The 15,702-nt window shown below is 47.9% G+C and overlaps 1 protein-coding gene across 1 annotated transcript in view; it reads right to left on the bottom strand.

Annotated features, from left to right (window-relative positions):
- Window positions 1-2,261: 2,261 nt before the first annotated feature.
- GABRE (gamma-aminobutyric acid type A receptor subunit epsilon) overlaps window positions 2,262-15,702 on the bottom strand; it is a 65,624-nt gene continuing 52,183 nt past the window's right edge. The window contains exons 7-9 of the mRNA XM_078147799.1: window positions 12,484-12,636; window positions 6,911-7,116; window positions 2,262-5,581 (exon numbers count right to left, since the gene is read on the bottom strand). Of these exons, the coding sequence (XP_078003925.1) occupies window positions 4,886-5,581; window positions 6,911-7,116; window positions 12,484-12,636 (1,055 nt within the window). The 3' untranslated portion in view covers window positions 2,262-4,885. The remainder of the gene's footprint in view (window positions 5,582-6,910; window positions 7,117-12,483; window positions 12,637-15,702) is intronic.

Raw genomic sequence — 15,702 nt, 5'->3', positions numbered from 1 at the left:
AGGAAACTGAGGCACAGAGAGGGGAAGGAATTCTCCCTCCTTCCTCTTATTGAGCTCTTTGACCACTTCACAAGCCATCAGCAAATTCATTGCTCATCAGCACCACTGATCCAAAAACCAATCAGCTTGATTCCCCAGGAGCAGCTCTGGCCCCATGAAAAGCTTGTGGGGAAGGAGGCAAAATCAATAAAAGAAGGTCTGGGAATTCTCTGAGAATCAAATGCACCTGCGTCTCCCTGAGTCTTATTAAAATGGATATCAAGTGTTGCCTGAATTGCCTACCTGCCCAGGATTTATTGGCCTTTGAGAGGGTCTCTAGGACTCCCAAGGATTTATCTGCCAAGTCAAAGACACACTGCAATCTGATCTGTGTTGTTTATGTGTTCCCACACCAGAAGTTTCTTACTGTTGTTAAAATTGGCCTGTGCCAGGAGCCATTGCAACTTCCTAGGACCTGCACATATCAGCTGAGGCTGGCAATATGGCTGGCATTGACCCTAGGGTAGATAAGACACTTGGCAGCATAAATACCACCTAGGTCAGGGTGAATGCAATCGAGTCCCCTTTCCCATTATCCTTTGCCTTAAAGGCCATGTTTCAGCCATCCTCTTCCCACCTCACCCTTCCATCCTTCCAGAGGATGGATCCCTCGGCCCAAAGAGAAGTACTTATCTATGGTGAACACACTTTCCAGGGTTCAGATCTGACTGCCATGGGGGATGAGGGACCTATGAGAAAACATTTTTGACCACTTAGAGACTATGAACTTCTCTCTATCTCGGTGGATCCCTCAGCTAAGAGTATGCTCCCTTGTGTGAGAACCCAAGAATTTTTTGAGCCCAGGACCAAGAGAGCCTTGTTGATGGAGTCACAGATCCTGTGTGAATCCATGCAGCATTTCTCTACATGATGACCACTCATTTACTGGCTATCAATGGGAAAGGATTGCACACTTGAATTTCTGACTATATGTCTTAAGACTCTGCATAAAGATATTGTTCTTTTTTATTATTATTATTATTTTATTTTTATTTTACATTTTAACCACTGGGGATTGAAATCTTGATAAAAGTGTCTGATTACAGGTTTTAAACAGAGGACACTGAACAGAACTAAAGCTTTTCTTGGTGAGTTGTAAGCACTGTCCTGAGTGATGTCATCAAGGCCTAGTGAGGAATGGGAAGGCATTTTCTCCTCTGCAATACAAGCCTTAGAGCATTGGATTTGGTGAATGGTTGTGAGGGCTCTTTGTAGTTTTCCTGTTTGCTTTCAGTCAGACTGTCCTTTTCTGTCCATTTTCAGTGGGGTAGCCTTCTTCCCCTTCTAATACAATGCTTTCATTCTTCTATGAAGGGGTTACCAGATAACAAAGTTGTGTTTTAGAATTGTGTGCAAAATAAAAATAATTCGGTTCTGAGGGAGAGGCTGGAGGCGTCTCCCCCTCTGAGTAAAGTGTCTGAACTCCAGTGTGTGGACTTTCGACTTTCTGTCCTAGCTCCTCAGAGGCCTTTTTTTCCACTTCTTTCTAGGTTCTTGGCAAAGTTCTAGCTGGATGAGACTGGCAGATGCATGGCCTCTGGATAACTGAGGTGGCGCTATAGAGCATCAGCTCCAGGCCCAATGGTTTTCCACATGGAATTCCCCACAACACCATCTGTATTATGTTCCTAAGTGGCTCTTTTCTTTTGGCAGGAAATAGAGTGGACTGAGCCAAGCTCAGCAAAGTTTGGAACGTTCCAGATGCCTTGTTTTATTCTTTTATGTAGTTTCTTCTCCCTATTTGCTCCCCCTCCCATCTTGTCTCATTCCGACAACTCCCTTTTCCAGACTGTGGGACAGCGTATGCTGGCTCTGTGGGGATCCTGCTTTGAACACCACAGACCTCACATCTCCAGTTCCCAATAGGTCAGAGGAGAGGAGTGCTGGGAGAACAGGGGAGCCTTCAGGATGCTGGCCAAAGCCTAAAGACCTGGGGAACTGCTGAGGGAGAGAGAGAAGCCCATTGTGTGTGGGGAGGAGGGGAGTGTGAGGGATGGTGCGTCCTTGGCTTCTCCCCTTAGAGATTCCCTACTCTCCAATGAGCGCAGGCCACTGGGAATGTGCCTTCCAGACATGGGGAGAGGGCACAATAGTGCCAGGATTAGTCCAGAGTGACCCAGGCTATTTTCCTCAGATTTCAAACACAAACATGGCCCCTGCATCACAGAAGCAAACACAACAGACACCTTTAGTGCACTCTTCAATAACAGATTTAATATTTTGCCCTGACATTTAGTTGCAAGAAAGCAGACTGGTCTCTTTGCCCACCCCCCACCCCCTACCCCATTACAACAACATAAATACACCAATACGTTTCTTTTACAGCTTATAAGCAATAGGGAACATCCAAGGTCACTGCTGGGGGGACCCAGAGCCAGAGGAGGCTGGACACATAGCTTTAATTTGGACCCTCGTAAAACTTGATGAGGTCCTGCTTGTCAATCACAGTGTCCCTGACTTGGCAGAGGCATTATGCAAGGGTTGGACTTGGGCTGTGTCCTGGCTAATGCTGCAGTGGGAATCTCGTTGTGCCAGAGTAGACACATTGGTGGTTTGGGGCAGCTGCCCCAGTCCAGGGGCTGAAGTAGCTGCTGACTGGACTCATGAACTCTCCAGATGCCTGGCCCTGTTGCCTATCTCAGAAGGTGACAGCAGGCCCCCGTGGTATCCACACCATCCTAAGGCATTGCAAATGATGGCAGATGCTTGCATGCCCCACAATGCTATTGGCTTCAGGAGCCATTGGCTCAACTATGTGGCTTCCTTTTATCTGGCCTCAGTCTCTTTGTCTAGCAAATGGGAGAATGACCCTTACCCTGCCTCTCTCAGAGAGAGAGAGAAGCTCAAAGGAGATCATATGGGTGGAGGCATCTAGGAAAATAGGATGACCTCCATGGATGGAAAGGATCTGAGGTGTCCATGTTATTCTGCCCCTGAAGAGAAAGCTGAGTGGTATGTGGTGCTGGAGGCCAGATTATGTGCTGTGCTTGGCTATGGGCCAAGGATTGGCACTACAAAGTGGGCTGTTTAAGGGATGCAACCAAAATGGTCCAAGTGACCTGAAACTATACAGCTATATCATATCCAGGACCTGAGAAAGCTTTTGTACCCCCGTCCCTGGAGAGGGAGGGGATAAGAAGCTACCCAGAAGTTGAATGAGAAGGAAAAATTGAGGAAATTTCAGTCATAGCTTATAGCGACCAAACTATTAGCTGCTGACCTGGGCTAGTGGGTGGGGCAGAGAGAATACTGAGAATACAGGGTATGGGAGCTGTCCAATAAGGGCCAGATATTGACCCTATTCCTCTGCAAGGGATTCTGGGGAGGCTCACATTTGCAGAGGCCTTCCTGCCTCAGGAACTTGGGATGGTAGGCAGGACAGGGGAGGGGAGGATTGGTAGCAGGAATAGCCACAGCATTGACAGTACATGAACCAACTCAGATCTGCCACTAACCAGCTGCGTGGCATTGGGCAAATCACAGGACCTCTCTGAGCTTTAGTTCCCTTATCTGGAAAATTTTGGAGTTGGGCAAGATGATGTCTGAGGTCTCTAATTTTACTCTTAGCCGTGTGGCAGGTAGCCTCCCCTCAACTTGGTCAGATGGCCCTCTGTATGGGACCAGGAAAACCAGCTACTTAATAGGCTATAGGGTTAGGCCTACTTGGACCTTTCAGACTGAGCCGGGAATGAAGGTCCTTTTGGGGGAGGTATGTGCCTTAATGGCTGAGCCAGCTGCTGTGGACCTAGCAGAACCAATTTTGGCAGGATAGGAGGGCCCTACTCTCTAATTCTGGGGAGAATTGTGGGTAACTGGGCTCTGAGAACCTCAAATCCTCAAGACTACAGTATATGGTTTGTTTTATAAACATAACTCAGGGAACAAATGGTTATTTTGGAAAGTCATAGGTGAGTGTGGAACCCTTCAGCTTAACTTTCAGTGGGACCCAGGCAGTGCTAAGAGCAAAGTGCCCCATGGCTTGCCTCAGTAACGTGTCAATGACCCCATACCTTCTTGCCTTTTGGCCATAGAAGTAAACAATGTGATCACCTCAAAGCAGCTGTGAATGCAGCTTCTCCTGGCTTCCTCGCTTCTGAATTCTCTGGAGGCCCTTCTCTGGGCTTCTTTCTGCTTCTGGTCACCTACAACCTCCAGACTGTCTGAGCAGGAAGGGACTCTGAGGCTCTCTCAAGGATGTTGGGCGGGGGCAGCAGGGACAGTGATGAATTTGAAGTTGGAGCACCAAGGTCCGAGTCTCTGCAGCTTGCTACTTGCGTACCTTTGGGCAGCCCATTCTCCTCTTTGGCCCTTCATTTTCTCCTCTGTAGGATGAGGGAATTGGACTGGATGGCCTCTGAGGTTTCTTCTATCTCCAAATCTACGGTCCAGTGGCCTAGACCAAGGCACTCATTTGACAGATTCAAAGATCAAAGGTTATCTAATCCCATTCCCTAATTTAACAGAAGAGGAAACTGAGGCAGAGAGGTGAAATAACTTGCCCAAGGTCACAGAGGTACTGAATGGGAGAGCTAAAATTCAAATCCAGGTCCTCATTCCAAATCAGATGAGATGCTTGGGACTTGTCCAAGGTTCTATCAACCAAGATCAAGATACAACAAGCTAGAGGGAAGAGGGCACACGGGGGGCAAGGAGCCTTCTTTGCAGGTGTCTGGGTCACCCCAGGGGACAAGGAGGCAGTTAAGATCAAGCAAAAGCAAGATCTGGGAAGGGGAACAGCAAAAAAGTTACCCGACAACATTTCCAGCTGCTTCTTTTTCCCCTTAGCCATGATCGGGGGGCCCCTCCAGATCCTCATCGGTGGCCTCTCCCAACGGAAACAGGGCATTCAGAGGTACAGATAGGCGATCCAATACACAATGTTGAACAGCAGGAACGCAGTGGGAAAGAAGACGCGAGAGTAGGTATCCAGGCGGGAGATGTGGATGCGGACACGGCCTTCTCTCCAGGTGCCTCTCTGGCAATCTTCAATGCAGCAGAAGAACTGCTGGCACTCCTTCCCCGGGCAGCAAGTGGTCTCCTCCTGCTCTTCCTCTTCATCGTCATCATCATCGTCTTCTTCCTCCACTCTATCGGGGACCCAGGGCATGCTGCTAGTGATGGTGATGGCAGTGAAGGCGGGCATGCCACTGACACTAGCACCAGTGCCAGCACCAAAGGCGGCTCCAGGACCAGCACCAAAGGAGGCTCCAGGACCAGCACCGAAAGCAGCACCAGGACCAGCACCAAAAGCGGCTCCAGGACCAGCACCAAAGGAGGCTCCAGGACCAGCACCAAAAGCGGCGCCAGGACCAGCACCGAAAGCGGCGCCAGGACCAGCACCGAAAGCGGTGCCAGGACCAGCACCAAAAGTGGCACTGGCCCCAAGACTGGCACCAGCACTGACACAAAGACTGGGGCCAGGGCTGGCACTGAGACTGGTACCAAGAGTGGCACCAAGACTGGTGGTGGCAATGGGGCTGGCCCTGGGGCTGGCCCTGGCACTGGCAATGGCACCAGCACTGGCCATGGTGCTGACAGGACGCTGAAACCAAGCAGATGGCAGAGGAAAGAAGGAATGAGTTAATGCTTCCTAAGTCTTGGACTTCCCTAGCTCCCTTGCCACCACTGATTAGCTGTGTGACCTGGAGTGAGTCCTTTCTCTCCTCTGGGTTTCAGATTCTCTGTCAAATGGTGGTGGGTGGGGAGGAAATCTCCAGGAAAAGGGGTGAGAAAGGGGTTAAACTAGGCATCCCTTCTCCTCTGTGTTCTGAGGCTGCTGTTGGCTATATCTCTGAGCTAGCAGCAAAAGAACAGTTTTTTTATTCTGTTCTTGGGGGGCCAGAGCAATAGACACACAAATCTAGAATCCACATTCTCTCCAGGGCCCAGAACAGGCCAGCTCCCATTAACAGGAGCTCTAAGGAGTCCCTCCCATTCTGATGGCAATGCATTTGGAATTGCTTGGAATTAAGAGATCATTACTTAGGGCTTGGAAAGGTTTTTGTTAATACAGGGCTGTTTGATGGGATGGGATTTGTTGGAGCTGAATTTCCCTAGGAGCTAGAAAAACTAGTTTTTACCAAACTTTGGGCAAATTATTTAATGTCTACATTCAGTTTGCTCAGCTTTCAAAAAAGACAAGGAGGCCTGGAAAGGGCTCTCCTGTAGAGGACCCTGGCAAGGCCTAAAAGCAAGAGCCAGGGTTCTTCATGGGTTAAGAGATCAACATTTGAGAAGAGGAGAAACCCCTGGGGCCAAAGTCCTGCTGTATTGGATTAGTTCCAAGGAGGAGCTGGAATCCCAGGAAAACTGAGGCTCAGAGCCAGAAACTTGATAACCCGTTCTCTCATTCTCCCAAAATGGCATAGTTGAGAAGACCTATAACCCACTCCCTCATTCTCCCAAAATGGCATTGTTGAGAGGACCTCGGGAGGCAGATTGCTTAACTGAAAAGGGAATTCCCACCCCAACATAACCTTAAAAGTGGCCTCCCCAGCAGCCTCTGCTTCCAGGCCTCCAGTGAGGGCCAACCCATCACCTCACAAGGCATATGTAGCCTTTTCTATGTTGGGGCAGCTCTCTACTTCTCCCCTCTCCACCCTACCACCTATTCCAGAGGCAATGAATTCAGTCTCCCTCTAGTATCCCCAACCAGAAGATGGGACTGCCACCACCCTCTTTTTCTCTTGCTTTCAGGTTGTGGCCATTATCCAGGGGGATGGTCATGGGGTGGGTGGGGGTATTGGGGGAACTCCCTTAGAGTGGGCCAGACCTCTGAGATAGGTAGGGAAGAGCTGACTCACTCAACCTCTCATCCTTTCATGACCCTGACAGTGATGCCCTCTCCCCTCACCCCCAGCACCTGACTTACCTGCCGGGATCTTCGGGTGCTGCTACCTGCCAGCAGCCTCCTGTTGCCCACCAAGTAGTTGAGTGTGGCATACTCTATCAAGGCGGCAAAGACAAAGATGAAGCACACAGAGACAAAGAGGTCCATTGCGGTGACGTAGGAGACACGGGGGAGGTGTTTTCGGGAAATGGTGCTTAGGGTGGTCATGGTAAGCACAGTGGTGATCCCTGAAAGGCCAGGAGGAATGGTGTCAGTGGCCATTCATGGGAAGGGACATGCCCCCCATCAGGGCATAGTGAGCGAATGGAAAGCAAGTTCTTCAATGGGGAAGAAGCCTGTCCTTCCCCCACCCCATCCAATGCCAAGTTCAGGGGTGGGGCAGTCCTTAAGAAAGGTGACTATGTAGTCCACTAGTGCTCTCAGGTCAACAGAGGTAAGGGGATGACTTTGTGCTTCCAAAGAGAGAGGGGAAGAATGGTGTGATGGATAGACAAACACTGGGAGTCTGGAGACATAGGTTCGAATCCTGGCTCTGCTACCACCAGTGTGGCCTTAAGGAAATCTGGACCTCAGTTTGCCCCTCCTTAAAATAAGAGTATCGAATCAGAGAGAGGACTCATTTTACAGATGGGGAAACTGGGGTGTCTTGTCCACATTCACACAGTGAACAACAGAGGTTCTCCTCTGACGCCAAGGCTGGAGCATTTTCAAACAATCAGCCACCCTGTCTGTCTGTATAGGCAGGTTCTGCTTGGCTCTAGAGGGCAGAACAGGGGTTTCCAAGGAGCCAGAGTATAGCTGGATCCAAGGAAGGCCTTTGTTACCACCTGCCAGGGAGGTTCTTCCTTCCCTAACAGTCTATGTTCCTCTATCACTCTCAGAGTACAGACACATTGAGTCACAAAATCCTAGAATGGCAGAGATGTAAGGGACCTCAGAAACTATGTAGGCCAACTCATATCTGAACCAGAATACCTTCACTAGCAACCCTGAGTGGATCTTGAAGATATACAGTAAGGAGGAACTAGATACTTTCCAAGATAACGTATTCCACTTAATGAGCTGAGGCCTTCTCCTGTGTCCTTTGTCCTGAAAACTCTGCCTCTCTTAGTGTAACCTAGGATCACATGAATTTTTTTGGCTGCCATGTTACTCCATTGACTTATAGAGAGCTTGTGGTCTACTAAAACCCCCAGATCTTTGTGAGATAAACTTCAGTCTGGCCATGCCTCTCCCATCTTGTATTTTGAGGTTGATTTTTTTGAAGGCTTCTTTTGCTTAACACCACACCATGGGCACACTTCAGTGGACACAGTTTCCCAACCCCATCTTAGTAGCATTACTCAGTTTGTGCCATGGAAAAAGCCAACGTAACTGAGAGCAGGTCATATGTCTATAGAGCTTTCAGGTTTACAAAGTACTTCCACTGTGAGGTAGGTAGGTAGTAGTCTCTCCATTTTCCAGATGAGGCCCAAGGGGGCAAAACCACTTATTTAGGCTCACCTGGCTACTAAGTATCAGGGGTGGGATTTGAACCCAGGTACTCTGTCTCCACAACTAGTGCTTTTTCTACTACAATCACTCAAACCAATGTAGTTCACCTGGGAGAACATCAGTGCCAAGTGTTTGGAGGGAATGCAGAACTCTTAGCCATCTCACTGCTGATGAGATGAGGGATGTCCACGGTTCTGCTCTCCCAGCACCTGAGGCAGGGGATGTGTGACAGTGCAGTGCAGACATGGAAGGCCCCTGTGGAGAAGTCCTCACAGCAACGCATTCTCTGGACCCCTCTCCTTTTCACAGAGGGCAGAGATCCTCTGGAGCCAGCAATATTGTCTCTGGGGAATGGCCAGATCAGTATCAGTGGTATGATAATGCAGTGGACTTGCCCCAGAAATGACTTTCAGCAGTAGACAAGTGGTTTGCAGAGGTCACAGAATCCTAGACAGTCGGAGCTCAGAAGTTTTCTGGTCCCGACTTGTGCTGTGTGTGTGTAAGAATCCCCCTGGTTACCCAGCCTTGGCACAAAGGCCTTCCTTGGATTCAGCTGTACTCTGTCTCCTTCCACCTGAAGGGTTGGCTAGCATAATCCCAATGGCTGATGTGTATACAGTGCTTTAAGGTTTACCACAGAATCCCAGAGTTAGAGGAGACCTCGGTGATGAATTAGTCCAATTTGTACCCTGGCAGGGGTCCTCTTTATAACATCCCTGACAAGCCTGCCCTCTGGAGCCAAGCAGAACCTGCCTATTTGGAGACACCGAGTGGTGGCTTGTACCAAAATGCTCCAGCCTTGGGGTCAGAGGAGAGTGGGTGTGAATCTCCCTTCTGATGTTCACGTTGTATGACTGTGAGGAAGCTGATTCATCTCTTTGGGCCTCACTTTCCTCATCTGTAAAGTGGGGGAGCTGGGATGGGTAGCTAAGTCTAAGTCTATGATTCTGTGACCCTCGACCTTGTCAGGCTAAACTGGGAGATGCATGCTAGGGTGCCAAGAGATACAGATGGAATCCTAGTGTGGGGGCAACTGGCAGAGAATCTGGAAAGCAGGGCCCAAGTTTTCTATCCCACCTAGACATAAAGGGAAGCTACTGCATGACTTGAACCGAAGATAGAGGAAAGGGCATGGAATAGATGAGGCAGAGTGAGCTGAAAAGAGAATGTTGCTCCTGGCACCAAATGAATGCTTCTAGTTGCAGCTCTACTGTGCACCTTCAGGCAAGATGCACAACTTCTCTGAGCCTCACTTCATCTTGAAATGGGGGTAGTAATAGCAACTAACAGGATTGTTGCAAGGAGCTAATGTGATAGCATATTAAAGTGCTTAGTGAGCCTTAAAAGGCTAGAGAAATAACCATTGTTATTAATGTCGATATAATAATTATAGATGAGTTAAACAAGGTATGCAAATACAGAGTGATTGCCCAAGGTCTCAAGGCAGTCAGTAGTAGACCCAGGATTCCAACTAAGGACCCCTGATTCCATGTGCAGTATTTTTTCTCCTGCACATCTCAGAAGTCTCCTGAATCTGTTCTTCCCATTATTTTTCAGAGGAGGGAAATGAGACCCAGAAATGGAATAACCTTGCTCAAGGTCCTCAGTGAGGGGCTCAGAGGCTGCTGGTGTGGGGAGAAGTGAGTACTCCCTCTACCACCTTGGCCTCACTCCTCTTGACCTGCTTCCCTGTCTGTTCCCCTCCTGGTTTCCATGTTCCCTCCCTCTCCTTGCTCTGTTCCCATGAAATGGTCTCATTGTTCTGGCCTTGGGCCTCATCTTCCAGCTCTCCAGCCTGCCCTGACCCCAGTCCCAGCTCATATTGAGCTCCCAGCTTATCATCCCTCTTTCAATCCCTAGAACTTCCCTGCTGACTGACTGGAGAGGGAAGATCCAGGTGGCCTTGGTCAGGAGTCTGGAGGTCTTGGTCCTTGTTGGGAGCTGGGGATGGGTGAGAAGGTTGGTGCCCCCAAAGAGGAAATGGGCTCAGAGCTTTCCCATCCTCAGATGCTCTACAGGGATATAGATTTTTGATGGGCCCCTCCGGAGAAGGCCCCATTGTGCCTCATTTCCACAAAGCTACCCCAACCTCTACCCTCTCACCCATCACCCCTCTATCCCTGACACCTTGGGCCTCTGCCCAAATTCCTGCTCTCAAATGACACCTGTAGGAGAATTATTCTGTCACCCCTACCCACCAGGCCCAGGCTTTCAGGTGATCATCATGGCAATGGGGGGAGGGAGGAAGCAGTAGGTTCCTGGAAAAAATGTGGAGCAGCCAGTTAGTCAAGTGTGATGATTGTGGATAATGGCAGTAACAAGGGTGTATATGTCTGATATTGCTGCACCAATCAAGAAAGAAGGGCTGCTGTTGGGGTGGAAGAAAAGATCCATGTGAGGGCAGAAATACCATACATATGGCACAGGGCCACATGACATGTTCTAAGCTGGCAAACCTAGTGATTCATCCCAGAAAATGGGTCTGGGTGGGGAGAAGGGGTGAGCATCCTACCACTTAGTTACAAGTCCAGACTGGCTCTGTGTGTGTGTGTGTGTGTGTGTGTGTGTGTGTGTGTGTGTGTGTGTGTGTGACAGAGAGAAAGAGAGAGAGAGAGAGAGAGAGAGAGAGAGAGAGAGAGAGAGAGAGAGAGAGAGAGAGATTGGTCTATACATCTGTGATTATTTGAATGGCTTGGAAGAATTTTGAGACACACTAGAATGTAAGCTCTCTGAGAACTGGAATTGTTTTATTCTTTGTATTTGTAATTCCAGAGCCTAACAGTTCCTAGCACACAGTAGGTGCTTAATAACTGTTTGTTAATTGATTGACAATAGGTGGAGATAGCACTTTATCCATTTCTCCTTCTGTGACTGTCCCACCCGCTAAGCATTTTACCTCTTGCCATGACTCATTCTCACTTAAGGGCTCTGGCCTATGAGCTTCTCCCCTGTGCACTCTTTCTTCTTCTGCAGAAACTGCTGAGGGCTCAGAATTGGGCCGTTCAGATGTTCAACATCCAGAAAGGCTCTCTTGTCACTGCTTCCCAAATGTTTGCACCGCTCTCCAGGTCAACACTAGGACCCATGGCTGCACATCTTCTCTAACAGGCTATACGAGGAGCTGAGGAGGCTTGTCTCTGCCTGGTCCCAAAGCACACTGTCCCCCTGGACCCACAGTTCAAAGACTGACTCACTCACTTTGAAAACAGAATCATTCTGAGGGTCCACACTCCAACACCTTAATTAGCAAAGGTCTATTCCAGGGAATTAGTTTCAGGGATTGGTGCCTGGACACTCATTCTCCCATATTTACCTCCTGCTCGGTACCCAATCCACACTCAGTTCTCTTACCCAATAACTGCTCCATACCCCACGGAGCAAAAATACCCCAAATTAAAAGAGATAGTTTAAACAAAGGACCTTCATATAATGTATGCATTTGCTAATGCAAACTGTCTGGAGTAAGGATGAGTTTATACCTAACTGGCCTATGTAAGGATTCATCAATACCATCTTTGACTTCAGCAACACCATGTTGTAACCATATGAGCTCAATTAACAGTTCAAATAATTTTTAATTATGTAAATAGTGAATAGTCATAGAATGAATAATGGAAATGCAGAAATACTCCCAAAATACCCAGAATTTGGATTCGAAATTGCCACATGAAACAATTATCAAATGACAAGAAAATATCATGATGGATGCTGCTTCTTCCCTGTACCACACCCTCCCCTACCACTACCACCCTGGGCTCTTCAGCTCCAGAAGGTACCTTCATAGTAAACTGTATTCTATCTATAGTAGTTCAAGTGGGATTCCTATGAGTCAATTATGGAATCCTTGAATGTTCTAGATGGAAAGGCCCTTACAAAGCATCTAGTCCAGCTACTTAATTTCACAAATGGGGAAGCTGAGGCTCGTGGTGGGTAAGGTCATACAGCAGGTGGCAGGGCTGGGTCTAGAACTCAGACTCCTAAGCTGCTCTTCTCACTCCCCAGCAACACCCCAATTAGATGGCTATTCTTTCCCCCATGAAGAAGCTAGACTGTAGTCATGTGCCTATGCTGCACTGGATGCTCAAGGGAATCCAACTTACCCAAGGATGTCCTAGCTGGGGTGGAGTCTCTCTTGATCCAAAAGGAAACCCAGGAGAGCACCACAGTCAATATGCAAGGGATATAGGTCTGAATGGCAAAGTAGCCCATCCGCCGGCTTAGGTCAAAAGAAACAGTCATGACCATGTAATCTCCTGGAAGACACAAAGAGTTTGTTAAAGTGCTAAAATATTGGTCTAACCTTTAGTCTTGTCCATCATTTGGGAAATGGCTTGTCTCCTGAGCCTCTAAATGTTCTTAGCTGAACATATAACTTCCAGCAGAGTATTCAGACTCATAGAAGGGTAAAAAGGAAAAGGAATTAAAGACTATTTTCTCTTCCTCCTCTATCTCCTCCACCACCATAACCATCATCATCATCATCATCTCCTTTTCCTGGGATCAGAAAGGGGAGGGGGATTGCCCAATATCCCACAGCCAGATGTGTCATCTGGGTCTCCTAACTCCAAGTCCTGAGTCCTTTCCATAACCTCCCCAGCCCCCACATTGTCTCCTTCAATCTCAGCCCTCCTTGGCACTCAAGGCTTCCCTGCTAGAAGGACCTGGCTCTTTCTCCAGTAGGACTAGGCTCTATCTCAGTCTTGGTCTGTTTATTTGTCCTCAAGGCTATCCCAGCTATCCCACTGTTCATTGTTTGCTTTCCGTTACTTTGTCCTCTGGATTAAGCTGATAACTTGGACAGCTTCTCCTCCACCTCTTTTTTCTATTTCTTCTTCCTCTTCCTTTTTTTCCTCTTCCTCCTCCTTCTCTGTCTCTCTCTGTCTCTCTCTCTCCAACTGTTGGCAGAATTCTCTGTTTACTGATGTTTGAGCATATGCTTAAGACACCCTAGCCAGCTGGTCTCCAGGCAAAGTGGATGGTATAATAGGCTGGTTCTAGAGTCTGAGCTGAGAAACGGAGCCTGAAAACTCCAAGGCTGTATTTGTGTAACATCAGAACAGCAGAATGAAAGGTAGAAGATTCAGGCTGTCATTTAGGTCTGCTCACTGTTTAGAGACGCCTGGATCTATCTAGTTCATTTAAATATGCAGGTTTCAAGACAGTGCAATCAGAGTCAGAACCAGGCTATGAAAGCTGGAGCTTTCTCCCAGGTACCAGCATCTGAAGGGGGCTATGCTTCTTTGCTTCCTGAAGTTATCTGGAGACCACTATCTTCATGCAATGGTTTGAAGGGGAAGGTGGGCCCTACTGGAGGACAAATGAGTGGAGTTGCGGTTCAGCAGTAGGGGTTACCTGCTCTACCAGGACAATTGAACCTGTGGCCAAATCTGGCCACCAGACCTCGCTTTTCCAAGAGGATTTGTCCCAGATGCCTAGTTTTCTAGTTGCAGCTCTGAATCTAGCTTGATCCTTGACTTCAGTCACCATTGATTCCACAGAATCTAGATCCATAGTTTCGCAGATCCCTAGAATTTCAGAGCTGGAGGGGACCCAAAAGAGCATCTACTCCCGCTTCCTTATTTTTACAGAGAAGGGTGTTGAGGCCCAGAGGAGGGAAAGGGACTGGGAGCAGGGGAAGGCTGTTCTGGAGAGGAGAGTTTCCTGCCCATAGCTTGGAGAGTTTGGACTTGGTCCTCTCAAAGGATTTCCAATTGTCTGTGCATTATCAAGGACAGAAAAAGAACCAAATTCACTCAACCTCAGGGAGAAATTTGGAGGATCTTCATCAGTTACCTCCAGTTCCTCCACCTTTATCCTGAAGAATCAGTCCACTTCTCCTTGGGTGAATATAATCTCATTACCAGAAAACTGTCCCTGTCTGAGCTTCCAAGGGGCGCCAGAGCCAGGCCAATCGTGTAAAGAAGTACACAGAGCACGTGGATGTTGGTACTTACCAGAATGTCTCTCCAACCCCCACCTCACCACATTGGGACTACACTTTGATTGGAAGAGATACATGACAACTGCACCCCTGACATCCAATATGACATGGAGACCAAGAAGGCCAATGAGATTTTGAGCTATAGTAAGCAAGGCAGAGCATCCAGGAATAAGAGGCAATAGTCTCATGGTCCTCTGCCATGGTCAAACTACACCTGAAGTATGATATTCAATTTGGGGCTATGTGAGTACAGGCATTGATAAGCCAGAGAATATGTTGAGGAGGGTAACCAAGGGATCATTTGAAGGAAATGGGGGTGCTGAATTTGGTGAAAAGAAGGCTGCTGCAGCTGCTGCTGCTGGAGCATCACATCTGACCTCAAGAACTTGAAAGATCGTCATGTGAAAGAGAGATTGGCTAGGTTCTGCTTGGTTCTAGAGGGCATAACCAGGAGCAATGGCTGTTTCTTTGCCAAGTTAATATTTTCTTGCTACAGATAGATTTATTACCCCATTGACCTTTTCTATTTATACTTAATTTCTTCTGGGGCCAGAGAGGAATCTTTTTTTCCTTTGCTAAGAAAAGCTGAGAGATGGAAATCCTTCTTTGGGGACTGGGGAAGGAAGCCAACTCAGTACACATACTCTATGCTTCCTGGGTGGCCAGAAAAGCCAAGTGACTATGAACAAGTCATAAATGGTGATGACAGCAGGAAGCGTCACTGGTCTTGCTTCCTGGGAACTGATGTGTAGCATGTTAAACTTTCCTGCCAGACCAGGGTTCTGACTGGAAGCTTGGAGACCATAGTTCATCAGCCATAGTTTGGATTAAGGAACCAGCCTTAAGACTTTTAGCAGACACTGACTATAGACTTGGCTTCTGCTGATGGTAGATATCCTTGTATCTTTGCTTTCCTCAGCCAATGTTTCTCCAAGAGTAAGGAACATTGGATTTGGAGTTAGAATACCTGGGTTCAAATCCCTAGTCTGCTACTCTGTAACCTTGGGTAAGTAATTTCCTTTATCTGGAGCCCACCACCCTTCCAATCACCTAGGTTCACAGCCTCAGTGCCATTCTTGACTCCTCACACTCACCCCACACATCCAATCAGCTCATTTTCCCAGCTCATCCAATTAGTTAATTTTTGTTTCTATCATTACATCTCTCTTTGACAACCCCTTCTGTCTATTGACACTGCCATTGCCCTAATTCAGGTTTTCATACCATAAGAGCTTCCTATTTTGTCTCTCTGCTTCAAGTCCCTCCTGATCCCACTTCAATCCATCTTTTACATGGCTTCCAGAGTAATTTTCCTAATATGCAGGTCTGACCATGTCACACCCTTACTCAATAAACTGCAGTGGCTCACTATTGCCTC

Source organism: Phascolarctos cinereus, unplaced genomic scaffold (assembly GCF_003287225.1).
Source record: "Phascolarctos cinereus isolate Bilbo 61053 unplaced genomic scaffold, phaCin_HiC Scaffold_8;HRSCAF=390, whole genome shotgun sequence".
In the NCBI taxonomy this organism is placed as follows: Eukaryota; Metazoa; Chordata; class Mammalia; order Diprotodontia; family Phascolarctidae; genus Phascolarctos; species Phascolarctos cinereus.
The sequence above is the reverse complement of the archived record's forward strand: the minus strand, read 5'-3'. Positions and strand labels throughout refer to the sequence as shown.